At 37.6% G+C, this 22,943-nt stretch overlaps 1 protein-coding gene across 1 annotated transcript in view; it reads right to left on the minus strand.

The window, feature by feature from the left end:
• Window positions 1–6,805: 6,805 nt before the first annotated feature.
• The window catches only part of svilb (supervillin b), a 56,887-nt gene continuing 40,749 nt past the window's right edge, over window positions 6,806–22,943 (minus strand). Inside the window, exons 27-41 of the mRNA XM_073872383.1 lie at window positions 22,631–22,767; window positions 21,053–21,200; window positions 20,818–20,963; window positions 20,561–20,736; window positions 20,314–20,461; window positions 17,776–18,073; window positions 17,329–17,490; window positions 17,144–17,248; window positions 16,677–16,878; window positions 16,346–16,479; window positions 15,950–16,105; window positions 15,733–15,876; window positions 11,437–11,558; window positions 10,861–11,016; window positions 6,806–7,744 (exon numbers count right to left, since the gene is read on the minus strand). Of these exons, the coding sequence (XP_073728484.1) occupies window positions 7,658–7,744; window positions 10,861–11,016; window positions 11,437–11,558; window positions 15,733–15,876; window positions 15,950–16,105; window positions 16,346–16,479; window positions 16,677–16,878; window positions 17,144–17,248; window positions 17,329–17,490; window positions 17,776–18,073; window positions 20,314–20,461; window positions 20,561–20,736; window positions 20,818–20,963; window positions 21,053–21,200; window positions 22,631–22,767 (2,321 nt within the window). The 3' untranslated portion in view covers window positions 6,806–7,657. The remainder of the gene's footprint in view (window positions 7,745–10,860; window positions 11,017–11,436; window positions 11,559–15,732; window positions 15,877–15,949; window positions 16,106–16,345; window positions 16,480–16,676; window positions 16,879–17,143; window positions 17,249–17,328; window positions 17,491–17,775; window positions 18,074–20,313; window positions 20,462–20,560; window positions 20,737–20,817; window positions 20,964–21,052; window positions 21,201–22,630; window positions 22,768–22,943) is intronic.

Genomic DNA, 22,943 nt, shown 5'->3' on the forward strand with positions numbered 1-22,943 from the left:
TGTCTGTAGTCCCTCTTCATCCAAAGCTTGTTGCTTTAGAACAGAATACAGAGTTTTCTTAATTGAACGGACAAGCCTTTCCCATGCTCCTCCGTGATGGGCTCCTGAGGGAGGATTAAAACTCCATTTAATTCCTACATTCAGCATTGCATGTTTAATCTTACTGTGATTTAGTTGGGTCAGAGATTCCCTTAATTCCCGTTCTGTTCCTACGTAGTTAGTTCCGTTATCAGATACAATTTCCTGAACTTGGCCTCTCCTACATATGAACCTTCTCAAGGCCAGAATACAGGAATCCGTATCCAGTGAATAGGCCATCTCGAGATGAATTGCTCTGCTCACCAGACAAGTAAACAGTACACCATATCTCTTTACCAAACTCCGGCCCCTCTTCACCTCAATCGGACCAAAATAATCAGTACCTACACATGTAAATGGAGGTGAATCACAGGACAGACGACTTAAGGGTAGGTCGGCCATTTTTTGATTCATCATTGGGGCATTCCAACATCTACAGAGCAAGCAGTTCCTTACTAGTTTCCGGGCAGCAGAATTAGCATGAACTATCCAGTATCTCTGACGAAGCTTTGAGAGGATTTGATTTTTTCCACAGTGACCTGCTGTTTGATGAATATGATTCAAGAGTAGTGTAGAAAAGTGACTATTCTTGGGTAGGATTACTTGGTGTTTCAAATCCTCAGGCATTGATATTTTCTGTAACCTTCCACCAACTCTCAAAACATCATCCATTAAAAAAGGATCAAGTTTGTAGATATTGCTAGTTTTCCTAACAGTTTGTCCTTTCTTCAGAGACATAATTTCAGAATTGAAAGACTGTTGCTGGACAAAACATACTAGGGCCTTTTCTGCATGCTTAAGATCCTCTAGGGATAAATCTTCACTTCCATGCAGAGTCTTAACCTTGATTTTTCTGTCTTCAGAATTACCTATCTCTTGAGGATTAGGGTCTGATGAATGAAGGCTTGAATGAACATCCCTTTTTCTTTGACACAACAACCGAAGTACATTTTTTAACTTCAGGATCCATGCAGTTGCCCTTTTCAGGCTATTCCATGAAGAAAAATGTTCAATGAATGTCCGAATTGAATCGAAACCTTCTGACAAGACTGTAGTAAAGGACATAACTTCTTTCCTTATCTCCAAGTCATCACATGCTATACTCATTTGGTCCTCAGGAAAGCAGGGCCATTTGGATTCAGGTGATGAAAGATATTCTGGACCATTAAACCATCTATTTGAAGCAAGAAAGAAGTCGATTGAAAGGCCCCGTGATGCATCATCTGCAGGATTAAGTGAGCCGTTCACATAGTGCCACTGTGATTTCTCAGACAAGTCACGTATCCTGCGGACCCTATTTGCAACATAGGTTTTGAATCGCGTAGTGTCATTACAGATGTATTTTAAAACAGATGTACTGTCAGTCCAGAAAACAGAATCTGAAAGTGGAATCTCAAGTTCTTTCTTGAGCAGTCTATCAATACGTGCTGCAAGGACTGCAGCTGCCAACTCAAGCCTGGGAATGGTTACAGGTTTTAATGGAGCAACTCTGGACTTGCCCATTACAAAGGCAATGTGAACAGCACCATTGATATTAGTAAATCTCAGGTAACTAGCAACACCATTACCCGTTTCGCTAGCATCACTAAAATGATGCAGTTGGGCCTCTTGTACCTTGCCATAATCTAGTGGTTTGAAACATCTAGAGATGTTCAGATCGTTCAGTTTGTTCAAGCCTTTAGACCATTCCTCCCAAGATTGCATCAACCTGTCTGGGATCTTATCATCCCATCCACAGTTAACTCTGCAGAGTTCCTGATGAATTCTCCTTGCAGGAAGAATTAATGGGGCAAGAAATCCGATGGGATCATAAATGGAGCTAACAGTAGATAGTATGGTCCTTCTAGTAGGTTCTTCGTCCTTCAAGCTTATCTTGAAAGAAAAGGAGTCTACTTCAGTACTCCACTGAATACCGAGAGCTCTTTCGACAGGGAGCTTATCTCTATCAAGATCTAACTCCTTAACATCTTTGGCTCTCTCCTCTTCTGGAACTGAAGCTAGAACGGACCGACTATTACTAGTCCACTTTGTCAGTCTAAATCCACCTGTAGCACAGATCATTCTTAATTCTCGAATCCTGGCAATGGCTACATCCTCATTGGGTAAGGAAACCAGGCAGTCATCAACGTAAAAGTTGTTTCGAATGGTGCTGAGAACTTCTTCACAAACTTTGCCTTCATTATCCTCTGCTATCTTCTTGAGTGCATAGTTTGCACAGCTGGGCGAAGAGACAGCACCAAACAGATGGACCAACATGTGATACTCTGCCAATGGCTGACTAGTGTAACCACTAGGCCACCACAAGAACCGCAGAAAGTCAACATCATCAGGTGGAACTTTAACCTGATGAAACATTACTTCGATATCCGCCATGATTGCTACAGGTTCTTGACTGAATCTAAGGAGAACTCCAATAAGGCTGATTGAGAGATCAGGACCCTGAAGAAGCTCTTGGTTTAGAGATGTACCTTGGAACGTGGATGCACAATCAAACACAACCCTAATCTTCTTTTTTCTCTTATGGTACACACCATGATGAGGTATGTACCACACTCTACCAGGGATTCCAGGTACATTATCTTGTGGCACCTTTTCAGCATGCCCTTTATCCAAAAGATCACTCATGAATTTCTTGTAGTCAGCAAAGAACACATGATCCCTTTGAAATTTCTTCATAAGATTAATTGCTCTCTGTTCTGCAATCCTTCGATTATTAGGCAAATAGATGTTATCTTGACGAAATGGAAGGCGCAATTGATAGTGACCATCTTGTTTGATTACAGAATCTGCTGCAATTTTGAGGAACATCTTATCCTCAACTGAATCTTCAGATTTCTCGTCACATGCCTTTTCGGGAAAATCATAATTAAACTGACTCACAAGAAGCTCTTCTAAATTAGTGAGTGAAATCCTATTACAGAACACCTTTCGTCTGTCATTTCTAGTAACAGGAAGGCCTTTGCCTAATGGGCCATTAATAAGCCATCCTAGTTGAGTTAAGACTGCATAAGGTCCATCTCCTTGGCTATTAATGACTCGCCATGGTTCCATAAGCTTTGTAGCATTAACTCCAATTAACAGGTTAATTTCTGCATCAATGGTATTCAAACAAACATCATTAAGGTACGACCAACATTTGATGTCATCCTCGGTAGGAATGTTTTCTTTACCAACGGGTATAGAAGCTTGAGTGAAAACCTCTGGCAGTGGCATGAATTTGTTACTATTGAGGCTGCTTACTTCCAACCCATCCAATTTGAATGTAGAAATTGGCCTCTCTTGTCCCATAGTCCTAAGAAGAACTTCTGTTCTTCTTCCTCTTACCTGAAGATCTTCCATTAGTTTTTCCGTACAGAAAGTAGCAGAACTTCCCGGGTAGAGAAAAGCATAGGTCTCAATGATTTTACTGCCATTACAGGCTTTGATTTTCACAGGCAAAATGGCCAGTTTATAGTCAATGGAACCAGCCTGTTCTGTTGACACCACAGCAATAGTAACAGGAATACCTTCATCATTTGTAGTTGCCTCACTGCTGCCTTTGTCTTTGTAAGCTTGATGCTCTCTAGGGTTCATGTTCTCAGCATGTAGGATTGTTGGATGTCTTTTATGACAAGTCTTACATTCTAAACGTTTTCTACACATTTTACTCATGTGCCCCTTCAAAAGACAGGCAAAACATAATCCTTTTCCTTTCAGAAAATCAACCTTCTCTTCATGAGCCTTTAAAGTTATCTGATGACATGATTCCAGAGCATGATTACCAGAGCAAAACATACAAGGGGTCTGTAGTGCTGCACATCCTTAATGTCTCTTGTACTTGAAGTCAATGGTGATATAGCAGTTGCAAAACTTTTCTTGCTCCCAAACTTTGTGGGACGAAACTCAGTCCTAGCTTTGGGTCCCTTTGTCATGGTTGTGAGGTCTTGAATATTGCCAAAAAGAGGATCTTGAAGGATCTTGGCTTGTTTTTCAATAAAGGCAACAACATCCTTAAATTTGGCTCTATTGTGTGTTCGTTCAAAAAGATCACAGGCTGTGTTCCTCCACTTTTCCCTTAATTTATATGGAAGTTTTGAAATAATCTGTCTAAGATTGGATGGCAAATCAAGGTCAAACATATTAGGAAGATCTTCTGCAGCATTACAACAGCCTCTTAGGTAAAGTGCATAAGCATTAAGAGCATTTCCATCATCACCCTTGATATTGCACCAACTTAGGGCCTTCTCTATATAAGCACTGGTAATTTTCACTTCATCACCAAAATTAAGTTTCAAGAGCCTTTTAGCTTCTGCATAACCCCTTCTGGCATCCATATGTAAACAACTTTGGACCAATTCCTTTGATTGGCCAGAAGTAAATTGTTCCAGATAGTAAAGTCTATCCCTGCAATTATCCGTCTTGTCTTCTATGCCATATTCAAAGGCTTGCATGAAGGAATAAAAATTTAGCGGGTCTCCATCAAACACCGGAATCTCTCTGGAGGGGAGTAAAGTGTGCTTTTGCTGAAGGATCAAAAGTTCTGCTATATTATCCTGCCTCTGGATCACATTTGAAAGATTCATATTGGTAAGTCCCACATCATTATTACAGCCTGATTGATTTGGCACATTCATTATAGAGTCATCAGATGTTGTTGCCTTATTATCATAATTTCTTTGTGAAACCATAGGTTTTGGGGCTTGAAGAATTCTTTGCAATGGAGTTTTTGGAATAGCTCCAAGTTGGACAAATTCAGAGGACGGTGATGTTCCAGGTGACATTTGATCCTGAGTTAGTAGCTGCTTAGAATGATCGATACAGTGCTTTCCAAAATACTCATTCATTCCATCCTTTGGTTCAGATGATTGTGATTTAACATCAGATCTGATTTGTTGACTTGGACTTGCAGAAATGTCAAAGTTCTCCAGAACCTTTAGTTTAGCATCATTTGCAGCTAGATCGCATTCCAAGTTCATTGTCTCCAGTTTCATATTCAAAGCAGCCTTTTCCATTTCAAGAGCATGCTTCTGCTCCAATACAGCTTTACGGGCAAGAAGGGCTGCTTTATCAGCAGCTACCTTAATCCTCAATGAAGACACTGATGATGGCACATTTGAACAATGGGATCTATGAGATTTATGTGACCTTTTGGACACATTCGAAGCACTGTCATCGGGCCCTATGGATGCTTGTGAATCCTTTTGAACATCTTCACACTTCCACGTCTCCAATTCCTTCGTAAAAATCTCGAACGTAGCCATTTTGGGCTCAAACCAATCAATGCGTTCATTCTCTCTAATGTCATCAGGCAGGTTCTCTTGCACAAGCCTATGAGCATTCTTAAAGTCTTCAAGTGCACTATAAAATGCTTCCACAGTGCTTCTCATCAATTCAGCATCGTAACAATGAACAAACAATGCTTTCAGTTCATTCATCCTTCGAGTACAAACACTAAGCCTCCCTCTTCGCATAGCACTAAGAGATGCAACATTTTGGATAGGAACCTCGCCTTGAGACCCTTCATGATCCATACTTGACACAGACAATTCAATCAAACATGACATCCATTGAAACAGCAGGCCACCATTCACATAAGCATCAGCTTCTTATATCATATGCATTTCCTTGATCAAAGCCAACATTCTCAACAGTGACCGCATTCTGATAGAGAAAAATATCCCAGTGGTTACTCACAAACTTGATGAATTCCTTGTCCAGGAACTTTCACAGATGGCTTAGTCATTTCGAATCCAGGCCTTGGTTGGGCCTACCTCATGCATGCTTGCATGTCCTTCTTGGGAGTTTTTTGACTAATGTAATGGCTTCCTTTTGTGTCTAGCCATTTCTGGTGGGAAAGTAAAATTGACACTACTCCATAGCTGAAATGAGGATGATTTATTTAAAAGAGTTCAAATACAAGTGATAACAAACATCCAACCCCATATTGTGTATGTAGGTCAAAAAACTGTCTCCCTTCCCACTTACCCTTGCCACATCACTTCCTGTCTAATATGGCTACCTACAGGAAGTGCCAAGGCAGGTACAACTCTTACCATTCACCACAGGGGGAGCACAAAACACCATAAAACAAGTGAACATGAACATTGAGATATTAAACACTATATTTACAATATTTAAATGTATAGTTAACTTTATGGCTCCTACAAACCCTCTGATCTGTGGCTGATACTGTAACAGACATGTTATGTTTTTAGCAGAGATCAGATGTGATGTTGTTTCCCAATTCTTTTTTTAGAGTGTGCAGAGTTTTAACGTCCATCCATTGATGAGGCTAGCAAGACCTTCATACAACTTCATCCAGTAAGTATAACATTTAATAATTCCTATTTAAAATATATTGGGAATGTTTTAATTATCTGCTACATTTTAGTTTCAGCACATATTTTATGCAATTTTTTAAAATATATTTAAAATTATATTTGAAAATATATTTTTGCTGTATGGGTGATTTCTCTAACACGTCCTATGATTTCTGGGATATTTTATATCACTTTCGGGTATCAAGGAGCTGCTATCAATATGCGAGAGATACCCAAAATGTCCGGGAGAGGTGGGATGTCTGCAGATGTCAAGTAAATGAGGTAATTTGTTTTCTGACTGGAAATGTACTGTATTTTTGACGGGAGCCATGTTACAACCATCCCTGTACTCCCCAAACCTGCTATTGATTGATATGGTTTTCCATCATACAAAGAAGAGTTTTTAATACAAAGCAATTAGACCAAAGGATTTTTCATGATGCTTTATTCGCTATTTCTTTTATCACAAAGAAAGTCTTTGAAATGCAGACTAGTGTGTGTTTGGTATAGAAACTGTACACAAAAGCAAGGCACTATACTGTACATTTAAATTAATTCATTTTCTTCCTTCGCTCATACAAAACGTCATCCTGTCTGAATGCAAACAAACAAACATGACGCTCCCCACAGCTCATAAAGAGATCAGCAGCCATTCACACAAAAACACTGAAAAAAAAACACACACACACAGACGTACAGTGGCATGTAAACTCCTCTTAAATCAAATCAACAAGACTCTAAGACATCAGACGACATTAAGAGAAACCACGCAGGATTTTCTGCCATTTCTTGATTTCCTACATAATTCTTTATACAATTTTCAAATGATTAAGCAGATTTTTCAAACATAAATAAAAGTTACAACAAAACCCCATCGCAGTTCGAACCAAAGCATGCCCAGACGGGCGCCGGCTTTGAACATGAATGAGAAAGTGTTTGATTTCCATATTTCAAAAGACGAACCAAAACGGATAAACAAAAGACTTGTTTTGGATGTCGTACTGCACACACTGACTGCACGTGACCGTCAAATCGTAGCACACGGACACGTCGAGGAGTCGGACACATACACATCACCTCCACAGACAGATAATACATCAAAAGCGGACGCCACAGCGGGTGCATCTGTAGATCCTAAAGTGACCTTTGACCTGACCGTTTACCCTGTTCTCAATACGCGCAATCACCTCCGTTGACCGAACGAGGTCAAATAACCGAAGTGACGGCAGAACCGGTGGTCATAGAGGAAATAAACAGTGATGATTTCTTATATCAGGTTTCTAAAAGAGTCCTTTGGCTTTTTTTAGGTTCACTTGCTTCCATCCTGGCAGAGCATCAAACTCTTCTCTCTTCATCTCCAACACGCTCTGAGAAAACAGACAAAACGCAATGACAGAAAAGCGATATACCAACTTATACACAAAGTAAAACAAAACTTGATATGTGCACAAACAGATTGAAGAAAGTGAGGGAGGAGAGGCTTACAGAGACTTGCAACCTAACTAGGCGGGATGCACTGCTAGCTTCCAAAGATATTTGTCTTCATACTTAACTTGACATGCAACAAAAGGTTATAAAATATGTCTTGCTATTATATATATATAAAGCATTTTATTATGCAGTAATATACATGATATTAATAGGATGCACAATATTGAAGAAATTTTGAAGAATATTTGAATATTAAAAAAATCTTGCTGAATGATGCGATAATCAATATTTGATAATACTTTAAGTTCGTAAAATCAATTTGAACTTGTTAAAATATTTCAACCGTTTAAAAACTCTATATTATATCAAACGTAGACGTTTTACATTCTTTCTGATCATTGGTCATATTTCACACGTCACAACATACGCAAGCACTCTTGAGCCAGTCTCTTTGCTAAAACTCTTATACATAATCTTTGAAAGCATTAAAATCATTCAGTTACATTGCAAAAAATCACTTTCTTACTTAGTATTGTTATTGTATTATTATATAGCTTATGGCTGGACAATATATCGAAATACCGCAGTTGCGCATATGGCACTAGTCTGCAATGCACTGGAAAAAATTGTTTTTAAAAATAAAAATATAATTTAAGTGAATTTGTGCTTAAAACAAATCTGCCAGTGGGGTAAAATTTTTCTTGAATTTTTTTTTGATAAAGTGTTTAAGAAAAAAGGTTAAGCTTTTTTCTTAGCCCCTTGCCAGATTTTTTTAAAACATATAATCAAGTAAATGTTATGTTTTTTGTTTTTATTTTTGTCTTGTTTTCAGTAAATATCTAAAAAGTCTTAAATCAAGATGTTTGTTCTTGATGAGCAAAATTACACTGCAAAAAATGATTTTCAAGAAAAAAATTCTTAGTACTTTTGTCTTGTTTTCAGTAAAAATATCTAAAAATTCTTAAATTAAATTAAGATGCTTTTTCTTGATGAGCAAAACGACCCCAGAAAACAAGTCTAGTTTTTAGACCAAAAATATCACATTTAAGTGATTTTGTGCATAAAACAAGCAAAAAAAAATCTGCCAATGGGGTAAGCAAAAAAATCTTGAACGTTTTTCTTAAACACTAAATTCAAGAAAAATTTGCTTACCCCATTGGGAGATTTTTTTGCTTGTTTTACAATCGCACTGTGTATGGTAAGTTAAAGTGGCTAAATTCGCTTGTTTTATCACTTAAATTTGATATTTTTGGGGTCGTTTTGCTCATCAAGAAAAAGTATAATAATTTAAGAATTTTTAGATATTTCTACTGAAAACAAGACAAAAATACTAAACATTTTTTCTTGAAAATCTGTTTTTGCAGTGTTCCTAAAAAAAAGAAAGTCATTTTTTTTTACAGTGCATTGCAAACAATTGCCACATGCACATCTGCGGTATTTCGATATATTGTGCCACCCTAAGCTGTACATTGTGGGACTTTCCACCAAACAGATTTAGTTTATGAGCGGGCATATGTAACACAGTGTGATAAAAATACAACTTTACTAAAGAGAAAAATACACCCTTCCTGTCTACACTGCAAAAAATTATTTTCAAGAAAAAATTCTTAGTATTTTGTCTTGTTTTCAGTAAAAATATCTAAAAATTCTTAAATTAAGACACTTTTTCTTGATGAGCAAAACGTCCCAAGAAAATAAGTCTAGTTTTTAGACCAAAAATATCAAATTTAAGTGATTTTGTGCATAAAACAAGCAAAAAAAAATATCTGCCAATGGGGTAAGCAAATTTTTTTTTTCTTAAACACTAAATTCAAGAAAAATTTGCTTACCCCATTGGGAGATTTTTTTGCTTGTTTTACAATCGCAGTGTGTATGGTATGTTAAAGTGGCCATTTTCTTTGCAAAGCCAATGCAAGTCACTTTAAATAAATGTATTTAAAATAAAAGACGTCCAGTCTATTTTTTATTCTAGACGGCTATAGGTGCGCTTTTTGTTTGATTTTGATTCCTAACGTGTGCGAATGCGTCATGTGCAAAATATTTTCTGCATTCGAAAGTTATGTGAACTGTAAATTGCAAATGCACAGCCGGTAGAAATTCGGTACGTCACGGCTTTCTCTACAGGAAAAGCCAAGACGAAAGAAGCGCTCCCCACCCATATTCACAGAAGCATCTGAAAATTATTTGCATGTTCAAGTTTAGTGAGACCACACCTTGTTAAAGTCACGATAAAACGGAAGTAGCGATTGTCTTATTTTCCCCTTGGTGACGTATGTCCAAGTGAAACGGCTTATGAAATAAACTAATGTAGGATCGTTTGAACTTGGGTCATGTTGCTAATCGCCGCAATCTTTTCCCGGACTCCGCCAACCTGCCATACCATATGACCGGAAGTAAAGAGAGATCGTTTCGAAGAGGGGAGGAGATTTTGGTTTTTAGATTAAAATTATGAGGACACATGACTTATCTGTGAGCTTCATTATTTCCTTAAAATTCTTTTGTAAAAAATTCCACAATATTCCAAAACAAATTACAGTTTTTCAAATTCATTGCAACTTTAAATGCGAATGCACCTTCACTGGAAAGAGATTTAAAGCTTTAGCACGACCCGCCTGGTTAAGATACATGTGAAAAATCTCAGAAGTATTGCTTGAAAAGAAAAAAAATGCTTTAAGAATCAGATCAATGCGATGATTCACCAGCGTGCATTTCTGTGTGTAAGCATTGTGTTTGTGGTTGTGTTCTGATGTGAATTTCAAAGAGCTTGAAGTTTTTTGGAGTGAGCTGGATGCAGGAAGATAAAGCATAAGTAAGACTTTAGTGGAAAGTGCAGGAGAGGTTGCCATAGAAACAATCTAACCCTGTGACATCAATGTCAAACACTTACCTACCCAGAATTCACTACAACCCAGCCTAGAGTCAGAAAAGTACATCATCAAATTCTTAGCATCTAGTGGTCTGACATGAAGAAATGGTTTTCAAATATTTAGGGTGTGTGTGTTTCTGCATTCTACACAATTCATCCACAACAGTGTGTTTTTTCTATGCTCACTTCAAAGTCCTCATCTGTCAGGTACATCTCGATTCGCAGAGGGTCGACGCCGTGGGGAAGGGGACGGGTTTGCAGCGTCGCGAGCGGATAGATGCTCTGACAGAGTCTGGCCAAAACATCCTCGACGAGAATAATCTGATTACACACTTCTGCCTCCTATACACAACACAAACACACATGAGAAACAGACATGTATAAGTGACTGATTTGAAAATGTATATATGATCTAAAAATGTCATTCAGTTGGAGCAGCAATGTTCACTAAAATAGAAAGTGTGCAAGCGATGCCTAAAAATGCTGACTATGTAGGAAGCAGATGTATTCATTTAGCAGATGCATCCCACCGTGCATTCAAGCTATACATATTCATGTGTTTGCACTCCCTGGACACGAACCATTAAACTTGGCATTGCTGGCGCTCTGCCAGTTAAGCTCAGAGAACACAGCATAAATGTCTTGCATTTACATTACATTAACACCCATAAGAGGCAGACACTCTTATCCAAAGCAACTTACGGTGCATTACAAGATGCACATACTGTACTGATAAAAATGTTTGTGAAGGAGATGTCTAACCTTCTCTGTGATCTCAGCAATATCTTCTCTGTGCTCCCAGCTGGGAAACATGTTTGTGAAGGTCAGTGGCTCCAGTCCAGCATGGATCAGGTAAGACTTCTGAGGCTTCTTCTCATTCTTCTCTGTTAGACCAAGAAAACAAATCAGTAGGAAGCTCATCTAAGTTTCTGAGATACATTTACATTCATTTAGCGGACGCTTTTATCCAAAGCGACTTACAATTGCTATATATGTCAGAGGTTGCACGCCTCTGGAGCAACTAGGGGTTAAGTGTCTTGCTCAGGGACACAATGGTTTGTCACAGTGGATTCGAACCCGTGTCTCTCACACCAAAGGCGTGCGTCTTATCCAATTTAAAAACCCATATAGGTCAGAAACACTGTGGCTTATTAAATGTATTTTCACCTTACAATAATGTGATTCATCTTAAAGGGATAGTTCAGCCAAATATAAAAATTAGTCCATGATTTATTCACCCTTAAGCCATCCTTGATATAAATGATTATCTTTTTCAGATGAACACAATCTGAGTTATATTAGAAAATGTCATGGCTGTTCAGAGCTTTATACAGTAATGGTAATGGATGGTGCTTCTGATTTGAGGCCCGGGGGAGTCCGTCCATCCTTCACAGACATAATCCGCATGGCTCCAAGGGGTTAATAAAGGCCTTCTGAGGCCAATCGATGTGGTGTTGTTTTCGTCAACAATGACGATAACGAAATGATTTTGTTGACGCACCTTTTTTTATGATGCTAACGTGACGATGACTAGCTAAAAATGGCTCTATGGTGACGCAAACATGACGAGACGCTTTCGAGTTTTCGTTGACGACACGAGATGTAACAAAAATGATTATAAGTCTGACATTCACAATGCATGTAATTTCTGCCTATTTTGCGTGAAATCTGTCTGTTTTTACCTAAAAAGTACTAGCAATGCTTCTGCTTCCCATCCTTGTTTTGGGTACACACACCACCCAGCTGCCGCCATGCCGCGCACGCTTACCAGATTTCACACAACAACAACAACAACACACCTCCGGTTGTGGCGATTTCGAAGGACCAAGCTTGACTTGTTAGTTTTAAAGGTAACTAACAAGTCAAGCTGTTAACATATCATATTCAATTTTACTCGACAAATGGCTTGTGACACATTTCATGGTAAGCTTAAAGTTTTACATGTATCTACTTGTCAAACCTAAGCCAATTTCGAGTACTTTTTGTGGTGTATTTAAATAATAAAGCGGGGCACGTGTTTCTCAACTTTATAAGCGAAGTCTCAGCTTAACGCACAAACTCAACATGAGGGTTTATCAGGCTCAACTTTTTTATGACGACATGTGCAGAAGGCATGACGACTAAAACAACGGCAAGCCCTCCGGGACAACCTTAATGCACATTTTAATAGTATTAAATATACCACACTACCTTTTTTACTAAAATTGACTTAAACTTGATTAAAACCTTTTTGCGTTTTCATCGACTAAAACTTGACTAAAACCTTTTTGCGTTTTCATCGACTAAAACTTGACTAAAACCTTTTTGGGTTTTCATTGACTAAAACTTGACTAAAACCTTTTTGCGTTTTCATCGACTAAAACTTGACTAAACCTTTTTGCGTTTCAATCGACTAAAACTTGACTAAAACCTTTTTGGGTTTTCATTGACTAAAACTTGACTAAAACCTTTTTGCGTTTTCATCGACTAAAACTTGACTAAAACCTTTTTGCGTTTTCATCGACTAAAACTTGACTAAAACTATCAAGTTTATAAGTGACTAAAACTAAAAAGCATTTTCCTCCAAAATACTAAGAATAAAACTAAAAGGGCTGCCAAAATCAACACGTTTGTAAGAAAAATATCCATATTAAAAACTTTATAAACTAAAGTAACTAGCTTTCGGTAACAACCGACGCGCAATCACAAGAGAGTGCTTTTCCAGCATATGACATAGGACGTAGTGTGCGAGAAGTAGTGGTTTAGTAGTCCAAAAAAAGAAAATCTAAAACGGGGGTTTAAAAGAAAATCTCTGAAGATTTTGATTAGGGCCGTGTAAAAAAAAAAATCGCCTGCGATTCTCATGCGCGTGTGTTCAGTTAAGCCGGTTCCGTGATTACAAGTGGGTCGCCATCAGCTGATTTCAGATGGAGCGTCATTTGCTTCACAGAGCTGTAGTTCACCGAGAAGCTAGGCAAAATTGCATAGATTATTGGAGTCGATTTTCCTTGATTTAGGGATGGGCATTTTCCAGTAATTTACTATTCGAATATTTAAGCTCATAAAGAACGAATATTCGAATATTCGTTTATTTAAATTATGTTAATTAAGACATGCGTCTTTTGTATTTTTCATTTTGTCATAATTTCACAGAAGGCTTATAATTAGGAAATATCCACAACAAGCTAAACTTATATTATGTATGTATATTTATGTACGTATTTTTAAGTTGAAAACATTGTAAATTGTATATATATATTTTAAATTCTTCTTAAAAAATATCCTACAGAAAAAAAGGCGTTAAAACCCCATGCGGAGTGAAGTCTGAGTCAGTCAAACCCTTAGTTTCAAGTCGGTCGTTAGTATGAATTCATTACTGTTGGATCTTACATACATTATATTATACCAAATATTATACAATAACCCCAAATCTAAGCGAAGATTGAGGACTTGCGAAGTTTAAAGTTTGAGGACTTGACAAAGTAGGCTATCATCATTTAAACCCTTAAACAGACTCCAAATAAGAGCCCGGAGCAAACGAAAAAACGCATCTACATAACCGACTGCTCAGTCAACATATAAATATCTTCTCAGTTTAGTTTGACATGTATTTGTGAATAAAGAAACCATCTTTACCCTACCTGCTTCGGTGAAAGCCCGTTCTTCTGACTAGATACAATGCCGGTGCTGCGGAGAAAACTCTTCCTCGTGTTGCACGTGATGATGGTTATCGGATAAAAACAACAGACGGACTGAACAAGATTGAATATCTGTATAAGTTACTAACGTTAGCTTAATTTAACAAGATTTCACAAAGACGGAGCTTTGCTTTGCTTTTAAACAGCCATGTGCAGTTATCCGATTCATTTTTGAAAGAGCACCGCCGCATATTATAAATGTTCTCCGTTTCATTTCGTTCTCCGTGTCTGTCTTGTTATTAACAAAATAAGGTAGACTTTATAACAGAAAGCTTACAAATCTCTCATGATGTGTTGATGCGGGCGGCGGTGAAGCACGTTTAATAACACGTGAGCCCTCACTTGCCAAATATGGCGCGGCGCGGCCAAACCCGGAGATAAAAGAAAAAAAACTTAAATTCGTCTGCAATCTGCATTGTCAAACAATCAGAAATATATACGAATTAATGTTCATGTATATCTTACATTTAAGTCTGTAAAAGAGTATAGATGAAGTGAAAAAGCATTAAATAAGGTGGCACATTAAAAACAAACAAACATTCGAAGAGCATTTTTTAAATTCGAATTATTATTGCCGATCGAATATTCGAATATTCGAATATCCGTGCCCATCCCTACCTTGATTATGAACACGATTTTGCCTAGCTTTTCTGTGAACTACGGCTCTGTGTAGTAAATGCCGCTCCATCTGAAAGCAGCTGATTGCGATTTATTATTAATCACGGAACCAGCTTTACTGATGAAACACGCATGACAATCGCAGACGATTTTAGACAATTAGACAAGAGGATTTTACATTTTTTCCCAGTCCTATCTGTTTAAACCAGAGTTCACCGCTAGGTCAAATGCTGGAAACACATGCTCTCGTGAACGTGCGTCGGCCATTACCTGAAGCTAGTTATTTTAGTTGGTAAAGTTTTAAATATTAATATTTTTCTTACAAAATCACATCAATTGCCCTCAGAAGGCTAGCAGAAGCCATGTGGATTATTTCTTTGAAGGATGAACGCACTTTTTTGAGCTTCAAATCAAAAGCACAATTTACTGGCATTATAAAGCTTGAAACAGCCAGTACATTTTCTAAAGATAACTTCGATGTGTTCGTCTGAAAAAAATTATTAATTATATACAGCACATGGAGGATGGCTTGGGGGGGGTTAATCATTGGGTAATTTTCATTTTTGGGTGAACTTTCCCTTTAAGGAGGCAATAGAGAATGTTTGTAACATGTATAAGCAAAGTAATGTATTATAGTTGTAATCTTTGAATAAACTCATGTTTGATTCAACTTGGTTTCTGCTGAACAACACAGGCAGGGCACAGATAAGCTTTCCGGTTTTGCTGTTGAATCCAACACGAAAGATAAATAGCTGTCAATCACCTCTGCAGTACTGCAGCACTGTTTCCATGGCACACTTCCTATCCGAGTCCCAGCGGATTCGGGCAGAGCCGGGGCTCTCCGTGTCCTGTGGCCACCAGCCCTGCCACAGGTAAACTTCATGATAGTTATCCACTAGGAAAAGAGCTAAAGAGAAAGAAAGACATGGTCAGCATGTATCATCATGGTTTCTACTGTCTAATAGTTTAAGCCTGTTTACCTGGTTGTGGGGTGGAGTACAGGTCCTCCTGCAGGAACGGCAAGGAGCAAACCAGGTCTGCAGCTCTGGATGGGTTAAAAAACTCCTGCGCTACAAACTCGCCCGAAGAACTGCTGAGCTGGAAGAGTCGTGGTGTGAAGTTAAACTTGCCGGGGTCTACAAAAGAGACAAACATGTTTATTTCCTACATTTACATAAGAAGCAAAATTGCATAAGGTTATATATCTACACTATATACAGTATATTTTATTTTTTAAAATATATATAAATTAAATACACCGTAATTTGCTTTTATAAGTGTTTGCTAAATGTATAAATGTAAACTCAATTATGAACAGGTCCATTAAGATGTTTAGTGCCCATGTTTACGTTAAAAATAAGGTCTCAATGTTATACCTTGCAGCATGCAGTCATAAGCCTTGCGGTCTTTTCTTCCCAAAGCTTCCCAAAATTCCATCGGCTCACAACCTTCCTCACATTCGTGAATGGTCACATTGCTGCTGCTGTGAAGTCCCGCCTCCAGTGGTCGCCTTGGCAACACAATGATTGAATGAATTATATTTGAATGAATTTATATTTGAAAAACAATTTTGCTTAATGGCACTATAAAATCAGTCTTTAGTTTACAATCTGACAACTTTTTATTAGTACTGCTAATACAGTATAAAAAACAAAAAAGTATACACAGGCTTATTTATAGCACTATCAATATAACAGCTGGACTCACAGCTCTTTAATCTTGTCGGCAGCGGTTCGAGCCACGTGTCGAGTGTGGGTTTGAGTCTTGCAGCCGTGCCACAGGTAGATGAGGGCATTGTTGATGTTCAGCAGGATCATTGATGTGCGTGATCTCAGACTGCTGCAGTGACACGCAACCTCCAACAGATGGCCCTCTACTGGCACTTCACCCCGTACACAGTACAGACGCCACTCATCTAAAACACACAGACAGTAAAAGACACTCAAACCAGAATAATAAAGATAGATCAGAAACTGAAATCAAATCAAATCATATATATGACTTATATTTACATAAATATATTTTTCTACATAGTGTGCTGTTGTAGTGTACTACACATTTTAGTTAACGTAGTTGGTCATTACAGATTTTGTATGCATTCTCTAATAGTATTATTTATATTACATTTTAAACACTCAAAGGAACAGATAGAAATGGAGTAAGAAAAGTGAGCGACTCATTCTGAATGTTATCTTCCTCCTCCCCTCTCTTCCCAGAATGCACGATCATCCCTCCATTAAAACACTGCACAAAACAGGGCGGCTCCTTCCCCTGCTGGACTTGCATCTGAACATAGAAAGAGAATGAGTCAAATGAGCAGAAGCGCAAGCATTGACCACCAGGCTTAATCCTGCATCTCCTTGCATCTGAGCTCCCCTCTCCTCATCCAGTTCAACCGTCATGAGCGCAGACGTTCCCTTCTCACTGACCGTACAGTTTCTGCCCTGCCAGAAGAAATAACAGCACTTCTCTCTGCCTGGACCGGCACTGCGTACCTGATCCGGTTTCTGTCTGCTGCCCACTACACACACACACACATACACATACAAACAGAGATGACTTATAGCAGCATACACATTTAAAGAGGCTATTATCCCATATATTTGGGACATGAACATTTTCAACCCTTTCTTTGATCTTTAAAAATAAATTGACCATTGTTTCATGAGATATCTACCATCATTAACAGTTTTTCTTTTCATTGTTTTAAGATAAAAATGTTATACTCTATAAACCAAGATAATTCAATACAATTGGTTATTCAATCTATCAAAGTCACACAATGAAAACGTCCGGCATTACTGACCTGCCGCGCTCACCATGTACTTCCATTTCACCACATAGGCGTCTCCCTCGTGAAACTGACCGATGCTCTGCTTGGGCAGCCGGCTGTAGTCAAACTCAAGAATGTGCCAAACGTCAACAGCTACCGTACTGATCTCCAGAGACCGCAGGTTATCCTCAGAGGCGCTCTCAACTGGACCGTGCCCTCGACCCACATCCTGACCGTCAAGAATGGTGCTGATGGGTGACTGCAGAACCGGTAACATCAGAGAGGCGCTGTACGCCCGACACTCAGAGCGAGAGTCTGACACCGGAGACTCCTGAGAGAGAAAGTTATTGTTCGAAGTTAACAATATTATTCATATTTTATCCAATTGTGATATTGTATATTTTTATGTTACTGCTTGTTTAATGTATAATGCTAAGGCAATATTGTAACAGCCATACAAAGAAAATACTTTACATTTAAACAAACAGAAAGAAGAAAAAAGAAAGAAGGGAGAAATGAAAAAAGAAAGAAACAGAAAGAAAAAAGAAAGACAGAATAAAAAAAGAAAGAAAGAGAATAAATGAGGGAAGGAATAAAGGAAAGAAGAAAAAGAAAGAATGAAAAACAGACAGAAGCAGGAAAGAAAGGAAAGAAAGTAGGAAAGAAAAAAGAAAAACAAAGTAGAAATGAACAAAGAAAAGAAAAAGGGGGAAGGCGCAAGCCAACAAGGAAAAAAGAAGATGGAGGAATGAAAAAACAGACAGAAGCAAGAAAGAAAGGAAAGAAAGTAGGAATGAAAAAGCAAAGAAAGAAAAATGGTGAAGGAGGAAGGTAAGAAAGAAGGAAGGAAGGAACGAATGAAAAAAGAAAAAGGAGGAATGAAAAAGAGACCGTAGCAAGAAAGAAAGAAAGAAGTGAGGAAGGAATAAAAAGAATAAAAAAGGAAGGAATGAAAAAAGAACAAAGGAATTAAAAAAGAAAAAATAAATTAAAAAAGAAATAAACAAAAAAGGAGGAAGGAAAGAAAGTAGTAAGAAAGGAAGGAACAAACGAAAAAAGAAAAAGGAGGAATAAAAAGAGACAGTAGCAAGAAAGAAAGAAGGAAAGAAAGAAGCGTGGAAGGAATGAAAAATAATAAAAAAGTGCGAACAAATGAAAAAAGAAAAAATACGAAAGAATTAAAAAAGAAAGAAAGGAAATATGAAGAATGAGGGAATGAATGAAAAATGAAAAAGAAAGAAAAAAGGAAGGAACGAAAAAAGAAAAAGGAGGAATGAAAAGGAGACAGTAGCAAGAAAGAAAGAAAGAAAGAAAGAAGTGAGGAAGGAATGAAAAAGAATAAAAAAGGAAGGAATGAAAAAAGAAAAAGAACGAAGGAATTAAAAAAGAAAGAAAGGAAAAAAGAAGACAGAGAAAAGGAATGAAAAAGGAAAAAGAAAGAAGGAATGAATGAAGGAATGAATGAATGAATGAATGAAAGAAAGAATGAAGGAAGGAAGAAAATAGAGACAGAAGCAAGAAATAAAAAGAAAGAAAGAATTAAAAAAATAGAAAAAAGAAGAAAGAGTGAAGGAATAAAAAACAGAAAAAGAAAGAAGGAAGAAAGGAATGAAAGAAAGAAAGAAAGAAAGAAAGAAAGAAAGAAAGAAAGAAAGAAAGAAGTGAGGAAGTAATGAAAAATAATAAAAAAGGAAGGAATGAAAAAAGAAAAAGAACGAAGGAATTAAAAAAGAAGAAAGAGGAAAGGAATGAAAAAGGAAAAAGAAAGAAAGAAGGAAAGAAGGAATGAAGGAAGGAAGAAAGAAAGAAAATAGAGACAGAAGCAAGAAAGGAAAAAGAAAGAAAGAAAAAGAAAGCAAGAATTAAAAAAGAAAGAAAGGAAAAAAAGAAGACAGAGTGAAGGAATAAAAAACTGAAAAAGAAAGAAAGAAAGAAGGAAGGAAGGAATGAAAGAAGAAAGAAAGAAAGAAAGAAAGATGTGAGGAAGTAATGAAAAAGAATAAAAAAGAAGGAATGAAAGAAAGAAAGAAAGAAAGAAATAAAGAAAGATTGAAAGAAAGAAAGAAAGAAAAAGAAGGAATAAAAAGAGACAAAAGGAAGGAAAGACAAAAGGGAGGAAAGAAGAAAGGAAAAAAGAAGGAAGGAAAGAAATTAAGTGTTAATTTGTCACAAACCTTCACAGTTATATAAATTTACAATTACAAATTTGGGCAACTCTATATGTGCAAACTCTGAGATAAAACATAAATATAAGATAAAGATAAAGTATAAAATCTACAACTAAATATAGAACCAAAATATCATTTAAACTACAGAAAATATGTACAACTCTAGAAATAAACATGTAGAATGTGTGAGGAAATGAAAAATGTCAGAAGGGAGTAACAGTAAAGTTCTGTGTGTTATGTGTTACAGTACATATGTAGTGTTGTGTTTTAAAGAAAAATGACAATATGAACAGGAGAATATCCAACAAAGAAAAAACTAAAAGAGAAAGAAATAAAAAGAAAGAATCTAATGTGAATAGCAAACGTTTGTTTGAAAACAACACACAGACGTTTATCTGCTCACCTTCTGCTGGACGGGCTGCTCCTGAACTGTTTTAGGTGAGAGTCGAGAGACATCTTTCCAGTCCAGAAACTTCTCTTTAAACAGACACGTTTCATTATGTTCAGTCAGTCTACCAAATATAGCCCAGTCTGGACGTCCTTGACCTTTCCTACAAAACACACACACACACAAACTAATGTAGTTACTCAACACAAACAATAAATATTTTTTACTATGATCATATACAACTAATGTGTGTATGACGCACCTCGGTATCAAAGTGTTATGTCCTCCAGGGTCTAAAGGATTGATGTCACAGTTTGTGTAATCAAAGGTGCCGTTCCAAAGATGTTTGGCGAGCTGAAACGCCACCTTCCTCTGTGTCAGTGTGACCTCTTTACCGTGCCAGACGTAAACTTCACTACCAAAGTCAAACACAATCACCTACACAGAAAATCAGGGTCAGGAAAAACTAATACAAACATGAACATGATAAATATACTGAACACAACATCTCATATGCACCTCTTTAGAGCCCAGCAGGGAATTTCGAGGCACTTTTCCCCAGAAATCATCATCGGGAAGCAGTTTATCATCCACCAGGCGAAAGATGCAGTTTGTCTCCACGACTGCACTTTCGAACATCTCGTCCTCCTCTGGAGACCCAGCCGCTGTAGAAGTAAAACATTCAGAAGTCAACTTTAACGTTAACACGATAAATCTGGGTGTCATATCCACGTGTGGATTTGGATGTACTCACACTGATAGCTGGCTGGTCCTCCCAGAATCTTCCAGAACTCTGCAGCTGTGGGACTTTGGGAGTTCACCCCTTCCTCAATGGTATCCACATGTGTTGCTCGACACCCAAGATCGTGGTTTAGTTGGATAAAGGTGGCCAGTTCTGATGCCTGGAGGTTAATAATTATGCAAATCTATATGTAGTGGTCAACCTATATGTTGTTTTAATGGTTGATACAGATATTAAGAGAGCAATGTACACGATTGGCTGATATAACACATATACAATTACGTAAATGAGCAACAAGCAAAAAATTGGTGAAACTGCATAATATTTATGAATATGACCATTTAATTACTTCAAAAATATTAACAAGACATATGTACTGCAGATCTGACACCTCACGGCCATATCCTAGTATGCTTGTGTGTTCTTTTGTATAACAACTCGCGTAAAAAAGTGAATAACGATTGGTCATTTTATGGTCTGTCAAATGTTGGCTTTACATTGAGGTGTTTTTTCATTTGGAACAACTAATTTAAGGAACAGAACGATTTTGTTGGCCGATGCAATAATAAAATTGAAAAAGATAAATAAATCAGCCAATATTACGGACACTGCAATATATTGGTCCATCTATAGGTCTGATCTACATGCGTAGGTGGAGTTTGGGGAGCCAGGGTGGGTACTGCCCCCCTCAAACCAGAAACAATTATGATTTTGTCTATGCTATTAATAAAACAGAAATATAAAAATAATATTTTATTTGTCTAATCTTAATATTTTAATGGGTAGACTGAGTAACTTAAAGGAACAGTATATAGGATTGTGGCCAAAACTGGTATTGCAATAACAAAGCTTGTGGCTAAAACTGGTACTGCAATTACACAACTGGTGGCCAATACACTACATGACAACATAAACATCAGTTGAGGGCTGCAACTCGTAGTGACATATCAGGGCCATTTTGTGATTCATTGATATACATTTCTTACATACTGTTCCTTTAAAGGCACACAAGGCAAGTCTGAGTATTATTTCTCTACTAGCTCCCCCTAGTGTCTGGGAGTAAATGCTTTCTATATCTGAGACTTTATGAGACTAAAAGACACCGGTTCAGATACAGCGAACTTGCAAGTGGGGTATTCTTCCTACAGACGGTAGGGGCGGGCGAGAGAGTCTTCATTCGTCATGTAATGAGCCATTTAACCATATACAGACTTACGAAGATGATTTATTAACATAAAAATGCTGCCCTGTGTCTCTTTAAGGCTAAAATAGTTTTAATTCATTTAAACCATATTTAAAAACAACGAAGCCATACTCTCTCACTAATCTCAAAGTATTGGAGTACCCTTGTTTGCTCGTAGCTGCCCCCAAGCACAAAGGCGAAACCCTGCTTATGTCTACATCAGGGATGGGCAACTTCGGTCCTGGAGGGCCGGTGTCCTGCAGAGTTTAGCTCCAATCATAATTCAACACACCTGAAGCAGCCAGTTAAGGTCTTTTAGGCCCTCAAGGACCGAAGTTGCCTATCCTTGGTCCACTTGATCAATAGTTGAAAGTTTTACTATCCTTGTCATGAATAACAAACAGTACCTTGGCTCTTTCTATGACATTTGCAAACTCCCCGATCCAAACGAAACAATATTCAGGTGTCACAAGTAGAAAACAGTCGCCACTGTTAAGAGAGGAGACTCTGGGCTCCACTAGTCTGGTCTGCACATGCCGTCGACCTGGGGAACATTCATACAAATACATATATAACACACAAAACAAACAAAATGGCTACACTAAACACAAAATATAACTGAAGAGTTTCGTTGCAAAACGAGATAAATCCATTTTTTTACATTTTTGTCAAAACATGTTTATTATTATGTTATCATGTTATTATTTAGTTTTATGATGC

Source organism: Misgurnus anguillicaudatus, chromosome 2 (genome assembly GCF_027580225.2).
Source record: "Misgurnus anguillicaudatus chromosome 2, ASM2758022v2, whole genome shotgun sequence".
Lineage (NCBI taxonomy): Eukaryota > Metazoa > Chordata > Actinopteri > Cypriniformes > Cobitidae > Misgurnus > Misgurnus anguillicaudatus.